Source organism: Scomber japonicus, chromosome 2, assembly GCF_027409825.1.
Source record: "Scomber japonicus isolate fScoJap1 chromosome 2, fScoJap1.pri, whole genome shotgun sequence".
Classification (NCBI taxonomy): Eukaryota; Metazoa; Chordata; class Actinopteri; order Scombriformes; family Scombridae; genus Scomber; species Scomber japonicus.
Window position 1 is genome coordinate 16,182,881 of NC_070579.1, and position 20,150 is coordinate 16,203,030.

General features: G+C 41.8%; 1 protein-coding gene across 2 annotated transcripts in view; it reads right to left on the minus strand.

Annotated features, from left to right (window-relative positions):
• Positions 1–14,231, minus strand: part of hhip (hedgehog interacting protein) — a 34,903-nt gene extending 20,672 nt beyond the window's left edge. The window contains exons 1-4 of one of the 2 annotated variants that reach the window (XR_008323515.1): positions 13,397–14,231; positions 9,254–9,446; positions 4,243–4,381; positions 2,061–2,262 (exon numbers count right to left, since the gene is read on the minus strand). Coding sequence is in view for 1 of the 2 variants with exons in the window: in XM_053340793.1 (XP_053196768.1) it covers positions 2,061–2,262; positions 4,243–4,381; positions 9,254–9,446; positions 13,397–13,666 (804 nt within the window). In the remaining variant the exon portion in view is untranslated. The remainder of the gene's footprint in view (positions 1–2,060; positions 2,263–4,242; positions 4,382–9,253; positions 9,447–13,396) is intronic. The other variant, XM_053340793.1, reaches the window with a different exon arrangement.
• Between the last annotated feature and the right edge of the window lie 5,919 nt (positions 14,232–20,150).

Here is a 20,150-nt window from a genome sequence, read left to right on the forward strand (position 1 = left end):
CATAATAAAAAAGACAATAAAACAAGAGTGTTTAATATTGTTTCATATGTGCCTGAAAATTGGTGACTAAAATGTACATAGAATGTCCACATTGATTTGTATTAGTCAAGCTCTCGTAAGAACAGTCAAAATCGGTCTGAATTGCATCGTGCCTCTGTCCAATCATATTAGTGGTGTGCGAGTGTGAGCCAGTTGGAGAGACCACTGTGATGATGACATGGGGAGTGTGTGTGTGTGTGTGTGTGTGTATATGTGCGTGGTGGGTGGGGGGGACTGGAGTATAGAGATTGAATTTCAGGAGACGAACACCCACAGCGCTGCTAGGAGCCCACACCACCACAGCACTGCATTGTTTCTGTGCAGTTCAGCTTAATTGGCACCGGGGGGATCCATGGAAGGAGGGGGATAGAAGAGCAAGGAGGAAACACAGAACATTACAATCAAAGCATGTGCATGGAGCTGATGATAAACCCGTTATCTCCCCAGTCTCCTGAGGGCTTGGGTTCCTCTCTCTGTATAAAGGCAGCTCCATCCTGTTGATGCTGCCAGTAAACACCTTAGCCCTCCCCTGGTCCTGTCCACCCCGTGTGGCTGGGAGCCCGTTCTGGCAGCCAACATCACAGAATAAGACTCCTGGGGCTTGCCGGGGATCGAGCCACGTCTAATTGTCATAATGATCACTTTATCCACAACCAGTTGGGATTGAATCATGATAAGGGAGCAAAGCAGAGTGGGGAGAGCATCCCGCAGGGGGCAGTTGCATATTCAAATGCTGTGCTCTGTTTGACTCCTTGTAAGCAAAGGGTCTTGTCAGTGGAGGAGCAGGAGGCATGCGTGATAGATAAACTTCCTGTCTGGGAGTGTGCCCCCCAAATGTCCCAGCTAACCCATCTCCTTGTGTGATCTGAACAATTTCCGATCAATTATAAAACTCAAAATCTGAGATGCAGTGAGGATTATGGATTAAAAATAAAACATCAGGACATTACCCTGAAAATGACACGGTCAGATACCCCGATAGATTCCTTTAAGCAAATATAAATAACATCTAAATGTAAAGCCAAACAGAAGTGCTACACATGTTTACATGCCCCCTGACAATTCAATATCCTGCCATGTCCCCTTTTTTAGCCGGCAGACTTTCATGATGGCAGGAGGACAGGTAGACTGATTCCTATCAGATATACGGACACATCAATATTATCAGCTGTTCTCTCTACTTACATCACTAACCCTTCATTATTTTACACCGAGGGAGCAAAAGACACATCAGACACATCACAGAAAAACAAAAAACATTGTCTTTGTTAAGTGAATAAAAAGTGTGAAGAAGGTAATTTAAAACTGAGAGACACTTGAAAAAGTACTACTCATTATGTGAGGTATAAAGTCAGTCAACATGTGGGGTATTGGGTAAGACACCATGTGGAATATTAGAATCCTTAGTGGAACAATGTGGGAGAGATTAAGAAAGCCATTAACCCATCTTGTGAGAATTAGCAGAAAATTAGCAGTGAGCACAATGTGTGCTGTATGTACAGTTAATTAGCAGATAATAGTGTAATGATTAGCTGCGATCACATTTGATGAATGACTGCTTGTTTGGTGTAATTATATAATTGAATACTAATAGTGAGCAGGCACCACTTTTAAGAGATTTGTCTTGGCTTGAGCTCTTCCTCCCAGTCAACCAAAATAGGTCATTGTTACTGTACATTTCTAGAATAAGGATTTAATGCGGTAGAGCCTTAACACATAGGTGAAAACTATTTTAAATGTTGCTATTTTGGCTCAACTTCATTAACTCTTTATTCTAGAAATGTACAGTACCAGCCAAAAGTGTGAGTACACTGCCTCATGCACTTCAATGAGAAAATGTGTCCAAACTTTTGACCGATACTGTAGCAATAAAAATGTTTCATATGGAGTCAGCCAAGTGTCTTTCCTTTTCTCTTTCCTATTGACATCTGTGATCCAATTCTATCCATATGATCTCTGTAATCCCTCCAACACTGTTAACCCTGCCAGTGTTAACACCATGAAGGCATCCTCATTCCTACCTTCAAGCCGCTTTGTACTATCTTGTGGATGTCCAGGAAGGGCTCCTTGAGCAGCTGGAGCTCATGAGTGAGTATCCTGACAATTCCCTCCCTCTCCAGGACAAAGAGCCGCTGGGATCCATCCCCACAGTGCACCACAGCCACTGGCTGCCTCAGACCACTCAACACCTCTTGGGCACAGTAGCAGTTGTGTTTGTGTTTCCTGGGTAACAAGGGAGATACAAAAGGTCAGACACTGATTGTGGTGGTGAATAATCCAGTTATAAGGTAGAAGGGGAGAATTTGAAGTAGTAGTATAAAGAAGGAAGCATACAATAATCAGCAATAAGACATAAAAAGATAAAGATCATCAGAAAAAAATCTGAATTAAATAATACTCCTGTCTAGGTCAACACGTCTCAACTGACAAAACTAGCAGATGCCTTTCTTTCACTCTCAAGCCTTGGTTTTAAGGTCATGTGTCACATTTTCCAGTGAGTTTTTTTTCTCACCTTTGCTTTTAACTAATTTAGTGACTTGCCATTCATCAAGGTGGGAAGAAAAGCACAGAAGGAAGAATGTTACTGGCAATCCAAACACATTGCCATTTGAGTGTCGAGATACACAACACTCAACACAATCTTGTATCTGCCAGCTCAGACCACAAAGCACCTTTCAAGCACAACAGCTTGTGTGCTGTTTGAAGGCTAGCTGTTGATTAAGTCCCTCTAGAGCCATCTGATGGCACCAGGTAAACAGTGTTTTCAGTGTTCAGTCTCTAATCTCAGAGTCATGTATTGACAAAATCCCCTTGATTAAATCTTGTACAACAGCACCAGACTGCTGCAAACTAACCATGCAAACTTCTGTCCTCTCTGTACACCAATCTGGCTGGCTATGACTCAGAATTCGACATACAGTACTTCTACTCTACACATCACTCTGGTGCCATCAAGGGTTTTGCTAATTATAACACCCTCAGGATCCACTGGACACATACATATTTTATTTAATGCCAGGAAAAATGAAAAAGTGAACACGCCCAATTGGGGCCTTTGGATTGCATGACCAACCTAGAAGTACCACTACCAGGAAAGAAACTTTCTGTCACTGCGGTTCTTCAGTAATTGGCCAGAACAAACTATCATCTACCCTTGGTGGCATATTTGACTGCTCTGAATTCACATTTGGAACTTTCCAACAATATTATTTTCTTTTCAGGAGAAGCTGGTCTGGACTCTCAACTCTATTACCCAGTATGTAATCAGGTGCAGGGGGCATTGATTTTAAGCAGGATGATACAAGCTGTTGTGAGCGGCCACAATCAATAACCAAGTAACACACCGATTGATGTATGATGATGCAATGTGATATATGATGATGGACTCTTTCTTTTACTTTTCCTATTATCCTGTTTTCTATGTGTTCCTAGGGTGAGCTGTGCACCACCAGCCATGAAAATACCAAAACGTTTACGACCACTCCCTGTGCATTGTGCAAAGAACGCATGGCTGTGCCTTGATTCCTAAAAACAAAGTCCATAATGTTAGCCAATAACTGTGACTTTGGCACTTTCTCCTCGACTCTAATGGAAGAAAGTCCTGCTCACTGTGATTTACCCAAGTAAATCTACTACTTCTCAGTAGATAAGGTGCAAAGGCGACAAATGAGCCCCTGACTACTTTTGGAAGTTATTATACTAAACTTTGGTTGCTGTTATTCAGGTGCATATGCTGCCTGGTCTTCTTGCCTCGGGGAGAACAGATGAAAGGCATCCCCCCATAGACAAAAGGGTAAAGCCCTCTGTGATGTAAAGACCTTTGCAGTGAGGGGGGGAAACAGAATGACGCAGGATAAGCATTTTCATTATGTGAGCAAAGCTGAGCAAAAGCACTCTGGACAAACTTTAGGATTAGAGGAGAGATAGCATTGCATTTCTGTCTGAAAGTATGGACCATGTCAAAATGGACCAGTTAACAAGGCACATGTGACTGAGGCTACACCTGTTGCTCCAAAAAAAATAAAAATCACTATTGAATGTCACGAATCTAACATGTGGGTACTAATGAAGCCTGAAAAGCTCATTTGGCAGAGACACATTTAAGAACCAGCCAACACTTTTTCAAAATAATAACATGCACATATTCCATAATGTAACCCAAAACCGAGACGGAATAAAACATGGTAACAGTCGGCTACAAACCTGATATCTTCTAATCTATCTCCCAAGTAGTTGGAGTCTTGCCCCTGTGGTTGCTTTCGTTGAAAATCTGGAAAGCATGGACTGGCATCTCTCCTCCCGTAGTACTGGCAAAACTCGTCCACATCAGCTTGAAACAGTTCTAGTGAACACAGCAGATACAGACACAGACAGAGGGTCTTAAACTTACTGTGGACAAATCATATTTAAAAAGACTTTATACAGTGGACACACGAAGCCAGTGAGAATATCCACTAACATTCTCTCAAAGTTGTTTTATGGTACTTTAGTTCTGTATGTGCACATGAAAGCAGTGTGTGTGTCTGTACTGACTGTGTGTGTATGTGTGTGTGTGCAGAGAGAGAGAGAGAGAGGAACAAGTAAGTGAGAGACAGAGGAAGAGAGAAAGGATGTGATGTACTTGTGTGTTGGGGAGGGTTTGGAGTTATGCTTGATGAGCCAAACCAAATCCTGGCTAGACTGGGCTGAAATGAACAAGTGAAGAGAAACTGGGCCAAACCAAATGGATCACAGATTAGACAGGGCTCTGCAGTGAACTGTGCCTCCTCCAGAGAGAAAAAAATACACACTGCATTCTCAATTTTAATTTACACTGACATTATTTTGCTTTGTGAAAATGATGTTTGTGCCTGCATTAATGCCTATGCAAAAAAAGACACAGGGCCTATCTTTCATTTAAGTGTGTTCAGCAGTCGGTAGATTAGATAGTATTGTGTCATCGGTTATAAGCACAGCTGTAATCATTTCTCAATAAAAAACATCATGTATCAGCTTGCTCATGGGTCATCTGGGAGCATTGCTTGGTATCTTGTTTAGTGAGCTAATGGCGAGCAAACATTTCCAATATAATGTTCTTGAGAAAGACACTTCAGCTTACAGTAAGCTACACATACCTTGGCATCATTAAAAGTTCAACACGCAATATCTGAGAGACAGAGCGAGAAGAGACTAGTTTCCGTGATGCAAGCAGCATTTGTTCTGGGTTGTGCTACTGTACAACCAATAATTGTAGTATAGTAACAAACAGGTATTCATTGAAGTAAAACAGCTCTAAAGCCTTGTCCTGATGTTCTGCAACTAAACACTGGATACAGAAAAAGTGTGTTTTTTTGGAAATCCGTCGTAAGCTGTTTTTGTTTAATTTCTTTTACTGAAATTTAATGGAATAAAGTCATATTCTCCTCATCCAGCTGGTCCAGATGTTCTGCTCGCACAGCCGTAACACACCCCAAAGCAAACCCAGTCAAACGATCAGCGAAAACAAAGCTGATATTGACTGATGTTTCTGATAATGAATATCAGATAGAATGACATATAGACTTATCTGTGTGAAGAGGCGAGCGTCTCAGCGTCACACACGGAGGACAGAGACAGAATTATACCTCCTTGTGCCTAAATACCAAACTTTGAGGGTAAACATTTTCCACGTGTAATCAAATTATGTCCTGATTGGGACCAAAAAAAACCTAACATATTTTCTTGAAAAGATCACAAAATATGAAACAATGGTAGGATAATTGTCTCATGTCTCAAAATATCCAGTGTAGTGTCACTTTAGCATGCAATTTGTGCAACAATGCTTTAAGTTGAGTATACATTTCATTCTCATTGTGCACACAGAATGACAGATACACTATTTTCCCTATTTTTAATTCACTGGAGCTAAAAACATTTTTTTATTCATAGTTCATAAGGAGCTCTAACTGATCTGTAATAAATAAGACCACTTGTGTTATCCTTCAAAAAAGGTCGGACTGTTTTGTATTACTGAGCAGCACATGGGCACAGCATGTGAAATGAAATAATCAACCTGTTAAATATGGCATGTAATTCCGAATAAACAAAATGTTTTCAGGGTCAGAAATATTATTCACTTGCCGAGCAAAGACATGATGATCCCAAATGCTGGCTGATTGAATAGCTGATGTGAATTCAACTTCACAATGCTGTGGTGTCATTCCTCGTTTCCTTTTGACCTGCTGGTATACTAACGTAGTGTAGAAAGTGATCTGCCTAAACACAGCAGTCACACACACACACACACACACACACACACACACAGTTGGCCTGCCTGCCAGCACAGTCACAACATTATTTCCTAGCAAAACGCAAAGTGTGCAGTGGATCTCGGGCCCTTTGTGACCTAAAAACAATCTTGCCAATATTGTTTCCTTTAGTCGAACCCTCAGAGGACAGAGGAGAGCAAATACACCAGTGATAAAAACACAAACAGGACTCTCCCTGTTCCTCCTTTCATCTCCTTCTCCTACCACACACCGACCGCAAGACCTGACCGCACCAAATACTGGAGGTGATAGGATATCCCCTCAAACATCTAAACACAACATGAAGATCAAACACACATAGAAACACACACACACACACACACACACACAGCTCTGGCCATACCACCCACCCACTTGTGTCTGCAGTTATCTTAACCATGCTGGTTGCGGACCTCGGGCGCAGGGTGGTGTGGGGGGTGGGGGATGAGTGAACAGGGGGAAGATGATATGAAAGAAGAGAGGAGTGCAGGGAAGGTGGGAGGCCTGTGGGCAGAAGTGAGAGTCCAGCCAGTAAATGTCTTTATGGAGAAATGGGGGCTAAGTACACGGCCTAATCAAGGGCCAGTGGGAAGTTTCACAGGAGCAGAACGACAGTTATGGATGCCATAAAGGCTACTGTTTCATTTTAATACCTGTGGTCAGTCCTTTAGAATTAGGACTTTTTAGAAATGTTTGTTGTTACTGTGTCGCATGAAAGGATTAACTTGCAGACATCTGCAGACTCTATGTAAGAAGTGCTCCTTACAATAAAATTTGAATTAACCCGTTGGTATTTAATAGGAGATGTTTTTTTAAAGTTCATTGCGAGGTATTGAAAATACATTCCATCTTTATTGTACTGCAGCCACTAAAAATTTTAAGAGTATGAACAAAGTAAAAGAGAAAAAAAAAAGCATACAAAAGAAGAGAGAGAGAAAGAGAGAGGGAAGAAAGGGGGATAAAGGGAGAGGGAGAGGGAGAGAAGGAGAGACAGAACTCTGTCCATATTCCCGGCTCCCCAGTGCTAAAGTTATACTTCCATCTGGTTATCTTCCAAGGCAACCTGGGTGGCCCACCCAAAGTACTTGACATCTTGATGCACTTCAGCAGTTTTACATACACACAACCTTTGTAGAAAAATAAATGTGTCATTCGTCACCACATATGCTGATCTGTGGAGGGCTGAGGGTAAGGGGGGGCGCGAGGAGAGGGAGCACGACAGCGAACAGAGGGGAGGGAGGAGGAGGGGCGGGGGATTCTTCTCTGGATTCCTCTCTTGAGCTTTTTTGGTTTGACTCTCTGAGCCCATATGTGTGTCTGCTCATGAGCAAGTAATGTAACTCCAGACAAGTCTTCTTCTTCTTCTTCCTTGTTACTATGCTCTGTGGTCTGCGCTCACGCCAAATTCAACTGTAGTTCAAGTGTTGTACACGATATGCCAGCAGGCCATTAGATGCAGACTTGGATGGACTCGGATGGAATGTATGTGTTTGATATTTGACTTGAGCTGCAGCATACCATGTGGGTGGGTTGAAGACAAGTGTGTTTGAAACTGTTCTCTGTTTGCGAATCTCAGCAGATCTAATCAGTTTGTGGCGACAGAGATTGGAAGAAGACTTGGCTGCAGGAGAAAAGACAGTCAAAAAAGCGTTTGATCATGTTTGGTATGCACTCTGAAGGCACAGGTACCTGTGATCTTGCATCCCTTCAAAGGAAATTCTTCTGAAGACCAAATGCTTTCAGGGGGCAGAAGGGTCTCTATCATTTAACAGCACCGTATCCACAAGGAAATACTGGTGCATCAATTACCCCCCCCCCCCCTCCCCATGGGGTCAATTCTGCCATCTCATAACACTTCAACTGTGTTTAGATTCATGTGAATTTACTGCCCCTATGAAAACATACTGGTGGCAGAGAATTAAGAGCAGGTTTTTGAGTGACAGTTAAAGTTTGAGGAAGGCAAGGTTGTCGAGTAGTCATGTCTAGACCATAGCTAGAGTGCTTATGCATCCCAAATGCAAAATCAATCCCAAGGAGTTGAGCCTAGTGAGCAGTGTCCAGGAACAGGTCATACAATAATGCACTTTGCTCCACTTCTTTGCTACAACTGGTCAGACTTGGACCTGCTTTTGTTAGCACTTGTGAGAAATTTGTTTTCTTACCCACCTTTCTTGCAAATCTAATATTTTCCATTGACGTGTCAGGATACAGTATGCCTCAAATTTGTGTATTGTTACTGCGCTCAAGGCCTCCAAAAAAAAAGCCTGTTGTTTTGCAAATTTGTGCTGATTAAAATAAACTTACATGATCCAAACAAACAAAACAAAGACAAGCGAACAAAACTTTCCACACCTGGTGCCATAAACACAGCTAGACTGAAGACTGTGTCGCAAAAAAAAAAAAAAAAAAAAAAAGCACAAATATCCCTGCTAGACCCCGGTGTGCAGACTAATCAGCAAAATGGTGTTGTGTCTGTATAGGCAGAGTGTGGGGAGAAATTTTACTGATGCATTAAAGTGCAACAGTAAAGCAGAGGAGTGAGGCAGCGAGCGAGCAAACGGGTAAGACATGCTCAGCAACAAATGGAGGTGAGGTCAGATGAGGTAAGAGTTGGATAAATAAATATTCACAGACCAGACTACTGACGCACCACTTCTTGCATAAGTCCAAAAATCTGCCAGAAAAAAAAAAAAAAGCTTCTACATGTGCGAGTCTCAATGAGAAATGAGGCCTGCGGTGCATTTTAATTCATCACAATCAGACGTGTCCGTTTCATTTCAAATGTACTAGAGACTGAAATAAGCAAGTGTAACGTAGCCCTACATTCACTTCCTCTATTTTTAGTGTGTGTGTGGATGTGTGTGCGTGTCTGCTTCCGTATCACTGAGTAACCACACAGAAGCTATAATTCCCGTCACCTTCATGTTCATTATTGTCTGTGTAATTACCTGGAATGTGCCCCCTGCAGGTGTAGTAGAACTCGCGGCAGAAGTCCTGGCAGAGCCGTGGCAGGTCTGGCTCCCTGTGTGGCATCTTATCCATGTCCGAGGAGTGGAACAACACCTGGGCATTGGGGGAGCAGCGAGCACACTTGATCTCCTCCAGGAGACGTCCACATTCGGTGTTATTGGTGGAGAAAATCTGGAGACCACACACAAAAAGGGGCCAAATGCCTGATTAAAATTGTGGGCTGTTAGCTTTTGCCCTTTACTTCACATTGCACAGGCAAGCCAACAAGTAGTTTAGGATTAGTTGAACATTTGGTGATATCAACATCATAAATTACACTGTAGAGTAGGGACAGTTTAGACTTTAGGGTCCATGTTTGAGATTTTTTTACGGACTAGAACTACACAAAATGAGTAGATGCTTTCCAAATGAGTCCACATTACGTTTTAAGCTCTTTAAGGTTTTTTACCTAACTTCTTAAGTGTTAGATATGCATGTGTGATTTGTAACAAAAAAAGAGGGTGGTTTTAATTAAATGTTTGGATTGTTCCTATAATAAAAAACACATTTGCCAGATTGCACTTTCCAACTCTCACCAGACTCTTTCCCACTTAACAGCCTTAAATTGGCCAATTCCACCCCAGGTATGACACAGAAAGTCAGTGATGTAGATACAACAACACTTTCAGATAACAACTGTATGTTAACAACACCTTTCTCTCATTTAACACATGCAGACAGAAAGGTACTCTTTTTTTTCTGGCAACAAGGTGTGAAGCAGGGGCTTGGGTGTCATAAACCTAATAGTGACGGCCCATGACGTTTACCTTATACATGCCACATCCTGTGTTAAACATCAACTATTATCACCACGTCTGTTTATATTCGACACAATTTGAAGAGTTTATATGCGTTTAAGTTTTGGAAAGGTGATGTTAGGGTTTGGTCTTGTGCTTGAATAGTTAACAAAGTGATTTTGTTTTGGGGTTTATTCATTGCATCATCTGAAGAAGAAGAAGAGGAGGGAGACAAATAGTCACTTTGCACAGTGTGAAATTCTGCAGCATCTCTGCCACAATCTGCAATAGCTTGCCACCATTCACACTGCACAGGCCCCTCCAAATTCTCACTCTTTGCTCATTTTTCCCACTAAAATATATTTCTTTGGAGAAAAGAAAAACAGCCTCTACAACATTTTCTACCCTTCTCTAAATAGAATTTCAATCACATGTAACTCTCCAGCCTTTAAAGCACTAATTTAAAGTTAAACATTAAAGTCGGATCACCCTGTGTGTTTGGAGAAATAAACAACTAAATCTTCTCACTCGTTGCCTGCTTAACCAAGTTCACAAACTGTTAAAGTCAAATTACAACCCCTCCCCTCCACATGTCTGACAGATCTCAGAGCATGAAATGAGTGAAGCCCAAATAACAGCCTCAAAGCCTGACTCAGGGTCATTACGCAAAAAGTACACAAAGAGTTAATCCAAAAGAAATTAGCAGGATTATTTACATAACAAATTAGCTGTAATAAAACACAATGTAATCTGTTTTAGGTCAAGAGTGGTGCTGCTTGGGCAGTCAGGCAGGCAGGCAGGCAGGCTGGTAGTGCTTTGCTCTGTGTGAGGTCCATGTGTAAACACCAATTTAGAGATAGACAGGCACATCATTCCCACTCTGGTATCAACAAATTAGCAGTATGTCGAAGTCAATTAGACCAGAGGACCCAAGGCCAACATAAGGATGCCTTACACTTCCCCCCTGACTGCAGAATAAACTGCAAATGAGGGGAAAGATTTTCTGTTTTAAGAGTTATACAGAGTCGTAGTAACCCAACAGGTGGCAGAACCTCTGGCAACAACCTGAAGAGTAAACCTGAAAAGTCTACTAACACATGCATTGAATCTGTCATCACATTGGCATTATAAGGGGTGAATTTAAAAGGGGAAAGAAATTCCAGATTATCGCAGCAGTTTCTATAATTAAACTCTGATGTGAATCCGATATATATGTTCTATATTTTATCTAATCCTTGACGTTCTCCTGAAAAAGGGAGCTCCAGGCTGGCTATGACCCTGCATGTATGGTGTGTTCCTCTGTCTCTGTGCCCTCTACACTCATGCCATGTAGTGTTGTGGGCATGCCTGCCCTCCTGCTCTAAATTGCCCATTGATTCTGTGTGCCATGGGCTGGCACAAGGTCCACAGAGAGTAGCATTTGTGTGCTCTCAGCCATGCCCTGTGTCCATATGTTGCTGGGATGGGCTCCAATGTTGCCATCATCCAAACCAGAACAAGTGGACCTTTGTTTGTTGTCTTTTGCTGAATCTCAGTGAGTACGTTCCTCAAAAGCAGGGAGAAAACAGCAATGAGGCTCAGCTGTGGCACTCGAGCCGAGGAGGGACGCAGAAAGCAGGTCAAGAACTGAGTCATAATCAGAAACACAGAGCTGTAAAAGCGTAAAAAAAATGTAATTAACGTATTACTGGGGGGGCTATTTCGGATGTTTACATTACATTTGACCAAAGCTGGCTTCACACCAAGCTGCCAATTCAATGCATAACCTTGTGTGGCAGAACAGCTGTTACAGGATTACGTCTTTCTATGATAGCATCTGTATAATGACTTTTTGCCAGCGAAATTGCAGGAACAAACATATTAATACACAAAGCCTACACTTGGAAAAGAGTACTTGTCATTAAATTGCAAAAAAAATGCAAACCTCATATGGTCCGAGACAGAGAAGGAGAGGGGGGGGGGCAGGCACTGATGTAGGCAACACTAAGCTTTAACAAAACACTTGTCCTCAGGGAATAGGTGTAAGTTGGTTGGCAGGGGGATATAGTGAAGGACACACACCCTCTCAAAGGCATTAACACTTGGACAGGGCTGATGACTGGAAGGGGGGGGGTTATGTTCTCCAGCTTCTCCCATTAGTGAAACCAACAAACACAATGGTGTTGTTGTTATTCTTTTGCCATAATCAGAAAGGACTCCGTGTGTGGGCAGTGTAGTGGGGAGGAGGAGAAGTCGAGTTCGTCCTATTCAGTTTCTCCCCCCCTCCTCTTATTTGCATGACTTGAGCAAATTAAATGATGCAATATGGCTTTTTTGTCGCAACACAAAGTGAGATACCACCCAGCCACTGAATGATTTGAGGAGTGGTTTACATGAGAATGGCCCGGTGAGGATCCAACGGAATCCGCTACAAGTTTCCCCTTTCCCCCCTCTATGCCCCCCGCTCAAAGAACCTCAACAACGGGTTTAAAACCTTAACTACATGCCCAGTTTTAACACCTAACTCGCTATCGTGAAACTTTTCCCCTCTCAATGTTAAAACAAGCTCGGCAAACAAATTGAACCCCCCTCCCAGAGACTGTTAAACAGACCGAGTATAAACAGTTCACTATCAGCTTCCAGGCTGCGGTTAAAAGGTCGGTGGTGGATTAAGTAATAAATTGCAACCGAGCTCCTACCTTTTTTTCTAGCTAGTGCTCTCTTCGCTGACAGCGTAATGTTAGCTGGCTGCTGCGAGTAAGTAACGTAAATCGGCGGGTGATTACCATGGTAACGCCGGAGCGCATTGGACACGCTGAATTCACAGTTGCGCTCGATTGTGTGAAGCACAACACCGAGAAAAATCATAATTTAACAGAGAAAAACTGGGATTTTTATTCATTTCCGACCAGGTGAGCAAGGAAATAGAAAAAAGAAAATAAAACAGACAGGTAAACCTGAAGGGTAAAGACAGGCAGAACCTATAGCTACCAGCACAATAAATTAATAGATTAGTGGCATTGTAAGAGGATATAAACATTTTTACAAAGGTGTCGCAGAGGTGATGGTTGAAAAAACATTTAGATTAAGCTATGATAAGATCCTCTAGGCTACCACTACACCAACACGTTATGAGTCCCAGTTGAAGTGTTAAAATAGCACAATTTCTCGGAAGCAGCATTAAATGTAGCCTGGGGGGATATCTCTCCTGACCATCCCCAAATTCAGCTGTCGGCAGTAAGAAGCTGAATGACAATACACACCGGCTGTAAATGCGTCCCTGGGGCGCTTTAGCAGTAAAAAAACACAGTCCTTTAATTTAAAGTTTTTAAAAAAATGCAACGTGGTGGATGGACATTGACCTACCCTGGCGTCCCTGCGGTGCAGGATCTGATAGGCGGCTCTCCTGGTGGGACAGCAGGACACACGTGGATACAACCTGTGGCAAACTTCTCCGCTGCTGCTGCCGTCAAGCAACACTTTTCTTTCCCTTTTCTTCAGCCGCTTGGGCAAGCTTCCGTCGTAACATCTTCTCCTCCTGGGGCTAATTTCTCCCCTCTCGCCGAATTTTGCGTCTCCGCATTCCCACACGTTGACCGCGATGGCCAGGACAAGCACAAATTGCAAATGCTTCATAGTTTTAAAATAAAAAAAGTCATAAAAAAATTAACAAAAAAAAAAAAAAAAATGAAAATAGGACAAAATGGACCACCTCCTATTCAAAAACAGTGGGTCAAACCTTCAATACATTATATGTATGTATTTTTTTTTAAATTGGGGGGCTATATTTCTCCACCTAGGAGGTAATTACTTCAAGAAAATGACAAATATGCTGTTTGCAAAAGCAGGTGTCTTTAAATTTGATTCACTTCTGTTAAGAAATATGTTTTAAAAATAAATTATTGTTGCTTCTGGAAATTGAAATAATAATAATAATATTAAAAAACAATAATACAATTTATCCTGATGAACACCAAAAAGTCAAACCCCCCAAAAACACCATGAACTGCAAAAGAGCCGTGACGTCCCTTTCAGATGTAATTCCTTTTGAGCGCAGCAAGGCGGTTTGTGCATGCACGGAGTCACCAAAAAAAAAAAAAAAAAGAAAACACACACACACTCTCTCACACACACACACACACAGGCCTATAAGAAATAAAAGTTCTCTCTCACTAAAAGTCCTCAGAGCGCTCACATGTTTTCTCCTGCTCTTTCCTCCTTCTTTTTAACCAGCGCGCGAGAAGAGGAGCGAGCACAGTGACGTATGACTCCGCGGGTACGCGCATGTGTCCAGTCGCGTCCACGTCGAGGAGGTAAACGTTTACCTGGAAGAGCGCACAGCATGGACTCAAGAGGGAGAGAGAGAGAGATAGACACAGAGAGAGAGAGAGAGAGAGAGAGAGGGATAGGGAGAGAGTGAGACGGAGAGGGAGAGAGAGAGAGAGAGGGAGAGAGAGAGAGCAGCAGACAGTGGGAGTCTCCCTGTGGGGCTCAATCGACTGGAAAAAAGAGAGAGAAGAGAAAGTTATGACTCAAGTCTGCTGCATTCTTGAATTTATGATGTAGATATAATATAACAATTAATTATTTGATTCGTAACTGATAATAGATAAGGGGAACATTATACACCTTCACCTGAATTCAATAAATATATAAGATTTAGTTGTGGTTGTCTTGCATTGCATATCTACTCCACTTCCATTACATCACTTTTTACTCTAGCCTATCATTATATGCAGATCAACATTTGACATATACATTGGTGTATTATATATTTTTTTTACTAGTATTGTTTTTATTGCTTTTGTACTTACTGTTTATTGTCCTGTTCTTTTTTTTATTGATGCTCTTCTATTTTTACTGTCCACTTTTTTGCTGCAATAATGTAAATTTCCCCATCGTGGGACTAATAAAGGAATAACTTATCTTATCTTAGGCTAATCATACAAAAATATGATGCCTTCTATAGATTTACAGTACGTAAGATGGTTAAAATAACTACACAAGATCAAAATGCCTCTTACACAACCATCCATCAATAACAATAGTACTATTATATAATAAATGGAATTGTGTTGCATGTTGAGTATAATTTAAGTACCTTAATTATATGAAAGAATGGTTTAGTCCCGCTCTTTTTGAAAAGTGCCTTGAGATAACTTTTGTTGTGATTTGATTTTTTGATCATACTTTTGTACATTTACTTACACTGTGATAATATATGCAAGAATGTAAGGAATCTACTTCCTACTTACTACAAAATTGGAGTAAAAAGTCTGTTTATGTTCATCTATATGCATTTTTCTGTTCTTTAAGACACTGAAATTATGAAAATGTGTAATATTATGTTATATAAAAAGCGGTGTCATGGGTGTTTGACTTTGTTTGTAAATATTGTCTAAAAGGTTTATTCTGGTAGCCGCAGAATGAAGAATTAGATGTGGAAAATCTACTATGTGAATCAATCACCATTACCCGATGCCTGGCAGCTTGTTGCCCTCCAGTACACACTTTAAGGCATCTTAATTTGGCTAAAGTCTCCTGATAATACTGGACCAAATGTGGGACAAATCCTTTCAATCCCGTCTTCTGCAAAATCACACGATAGTGATCCGAAAGGGAATGTCCATCCATGGTAATTACTGGGCAAACACACCACCACCACCACCACCACCACCACCTTTTTAGATACTCAGAGAATCTGAAATCAGTTACATTAGCGGCACCTGTTCTTACTTGGGGGTCTCCGGCACTCACCAGAGCCCCAGCTCAGCTTATCTACAGGAATCTGGAGCGGGTGGAATCCAGGAGGGGTTGGTTTGATTGTGGGCAATTATGGAAATGACTGTGTGTGCTATGAAGCCGTGGCGGACCCTGCCAGATCTGACCCCCCACCCTCTACATTCTTTACGTTACCCAACTGGAGACATTTCAGGACCAAGTATAGCCAAAGTGCTGCTGCAGTATTCTGGATGTAAAGGAGGGAAGGAACAGGACCATATGCAGAGAAAGAATCTGCCACCACCAACACTAGAGCTGCAAGCAAAGAAAAGGAATATAACTGCATTGTCGAACAGCGTGAAAACATGTGGGATGCAGCTGTGGAGCAGAGAAGAGTACATCTGCTCAGAGAGATAGACCATTAGAGAGAATCACAGTTCGACAGACCGCAGTTCTGAGCTGACACAGTCCTACTGAGGCACAGGCTCAGAGCAGACAAACACACACACACATGCATACACATAAGTGAACAGCCATTTAAAGTGTCTTCTCTTGCAGAACTTGCTCTTCATATTATTAAAGACACATTTAGTCTCTTAATTCTATAGTGTTATCACAATTATTGCATTATATTTTATGTGTGGAGGTGAATTATGAAGCTGCTTTTACTCTCATTTTGCTAGTTAAGATACTGCTTTGCGTCTAAATATTGTTATAAGTGAAATATTAATATGGAATAACACACATGGTAATTCCCTGCAGAGATTTCACCTGCTTTGCCCTTTTATTTCTGCAGGGTCAGTGGGGAAATTCTCATGCACTCTGCATCTGACCCTCTGAGGATATCCCAGAGGATGATGGTTAGGTTTGTGTGTGACCACATAAGGATCAACAACATGAGTGTGGAGCTCTGTGAGCTCTCATTGCCGCCTCCGCTGTTTCCCAGAATGAGGAGATGTTGAAAGTTTACTCTGTTCTTTCTGTCCATTCTGTTTCTGCATTGTTTGCCTCATAACTCAGTATCGTAATCATGAGCATACACAACAGGACTGATGACAGAACTCCATTTGTGCTTTTTCAGTTTTTCCATTGCAAGCAGGCGAAACCACTACCTCACACCTCACAGTTCATAAGTCCACCTAAAGTTGTCTCCGACTGTTGTTAGAGGTGGCCAACACCTAGCTGTGGGTCCAGCAGGGTTCATCTGTGGAGCTGCAAGAAAAGTAACTTTTATATAACTCAGTGTTAATCAAAAGAACAGAATGTCTTTTTCCAAATAGCTGTAAACATTAGAATCAGTCTGTTTTCTACTGTTGAGATGTTGCTGTGATTTTTAAATATATTTGAATCAGAAATTCAATCTTTGTTTTTGTTGAAGTGATTGATTGTTTAGCCATGATAGCGGTATGATTCTTACATAGCAATGTTGGTCTGTCAATCCACCACTATGGTCCAGGATGAAATATCTCAACAATGACTGGATGGATTGCAATGAAATTATATATGGTCACAGAAAATGTATCCTAATGACTATGATGATCCCCTGACTTTTCCTCGGGTGCCACCATGAGTTTCACATTTGTGGCTTTGAGTGAAATTCTTCAGCTATTAGATGGATTGCAGGAAAGTTTGGTACAAACAACCATGCCTTCAGAATTAACTTGAATTACTTTGGTGTACCCCTGACTTTTTAGGTTGTTCAATAATTAGATGATGTCCAATACGTTGGTTACCTTGAGAGGCAGCTGTAGATCACAACATCACAAGATTACGTGAGAATTCATCTTATTAGATGCTTGTGTCTGAACCGCTGGTGGTTTGGACCAATTAGAGTCCTATGAGGATCCTCACGTTATCTCATGATCTCATGAATCCAGCTGTCTCACAAGGTAAGGTGGTGATAGACAGATGGTTCATCCAATCATCTGCCAAACAGTTTCCAAGGACAACTTCTCAGATGGGTCTGGTCAGGTTAATACTTTTGGCTAATGAGCAAAAACCTGAAAAAACTAATTACATTTCCATCAGCCTCAGGTGTACTGATGGTTTAGTGCTAATTAGGAAGTGTTGGCATGAAAACAATCTAGACAAATATGTTGAATATGGTAAACATTATACTTTCTTAATACCAGCATTGTAATTGTGCATATTGTTAGCATGTTGCCTCACACAGCTTCACAGACATACTAGTATTGCTGTAGGCTTTTAGTCCTGTTAAGAATTCGACACTAACATTTTGTAAACTTACATAGGAAAGGATCAGGAAGGTATTATCTGACAGTATAGTATGGCTGCAGTATATTCCACTCTTCAATACAAATTGTAGCAATTACAGTGAATACATTATGTATGCATGCAATGTGGCATTGCTGGGTCATAGCCAGATCAAGTCCACACTCCAGCTCTGCATCGCTGAACTCACATTATTCCATTTTTCTCAACTCCACCACTAACATGAAATCATTAATGTCAGCCCACTGCTAACAGCCATTCAACCATGAGTGTACTTTTCTTTCATGGCATCCATCCCTCACCTTGAAGCACACAGCAGCATTGTGTTACTCTCACACCTTCTTTAATGGCCCAGCTTTGGCAATCGTACGCCCCAAGGCATACAGAGCTCGGAAAGTGTTCACAATGTCATTAATAGTCCTGACAACAGCTTAATGAGCCTCTGCCATCTGTTTATGAAATCTTTGGGGAAATGTGAGAGAGAAACAAGAAAATCAGATCCAGTAGCGATTTCCAGCTGTGTGAGCGCGCCTGATTTCCACTTGAACAGATCTAAACACATGAGGACATTTTAAGTGTAGTGACTTACGCAGCGTCATCTACAGTGAGTCAGTGACGGAGCCTCGGCTGTCTGCCCAGTATCAACAGCCTCTAAATCACTGGCTTCAACCATCGGACCACACTACATCACCTTTCGCTTCCTTGCCCCTCCTTCCTCTGTACCACCCTGGAGTGTCCTTAGGCCTTGTTTGGATACACATGGCATGAGTAACTGAAGCCACCCAGGGCTCCCTGGCGCAGTGGCACGAGACACATACCAGGTTGCACAAGTTGAGAAGGCGAACTTTTCTGTAACTGTTTACGTGATACTCAATGCCTGATGTATACAAATACACACAAATACAATTACATAGCTCCAGGGAGATATTTACAGCAGCACTGACTTGCACTGCTCCTTACAGGAAATGAAGGAAACTGATCAGTTATTTGCTTCACAGAGATGCCTGCCCAGATGTTTTGGACTCATGGAGCATAACGGTGGTCATTCTACCTTTCAAGGGTCTCAAATCTCTCATTTCACTTTGATGGGTTTTTTTTTTCTAATCTTGAACCAGGGAGACGGCAAGGATTGAAGTGACCGTAGTAAGGTCCTGTTAGTACTTGGCTAATTGCCTCTGTAGTCTGCTTTGAAAGAGGCTATTTCCATGTTCTCCCTGTTTCAGTTTCTTTGGTCCTCTCTGAACCCTATAATAGAGAATAGCACAATCCCCAAAGGCAAGTAAGAGGTTAATGTGCAGATTGATGACTCTTTGTGGTCAGTTGTTTGTAAATGTTTCCATCGGGGTTAAACAGATCCCAAAGTAGTACCATGTTAGGCACTGTACATATGTGTGCAAATTGCAGATTCATTACAGTCAAGAATCACTGAGCTGCAAATGAATTTGGTTGGATGGGATGGGGGCAGCGGGCGGGTGGTGGTAAGTGTAGTCTGGTGTGGGCAGCAATGATGGTGGTCCCTGACTCTCGATGCTCTCCCTTCTTTCCCTCCCTTTACTCCCTCATTCCCAGTACCCCGCCGTCCTCATCCCATCTGTTCCTGCTTGGCCTCTCAGGCTCTCCATCAGGAAGGCCTGAGCTATTGAGTACTCCTCTCGTCTCATGGCATCTGATTAAGCCAGGCAGAGGAGTGTGTGTGTGTGTGCGTGCGCACATGTGCACCTGCAAGACTTTGTTTTTTTTTTAAATGCACTGTCTAAAACTTATGATAAATGAGGGCCACACAGTGTCATTAGCTGGGTATCAGTTTTACTTTTTAGTGTTTACATTGTCTTGATCCACGTGCCTTTGGGCAGATCAGATGAAGTCAAGTTGAAAAATATTGAGTGTAAAGAGTGCGTGCTGTACTGTTATTCTTTCAAATACAGAAAGGTAAGAAGATCAGGTGATTTCAAAAAATGCCATTTTAATGCTGTTTTTCCTGTTTCAGATCTCCTCATTAATACTTTATTTTGGAACTGTTTATAATCTAAGCAGTGTCACTCCCTTTATAAACAATTTGTGCCTTTATTAAGAGCCACACTAGTACGTTTATGCTCCAGATTCTTGTCGGCCTGGTGAATGTGGAAGGCATCAATTCTCACTCTTAATTTGAACATACCATCAGAGG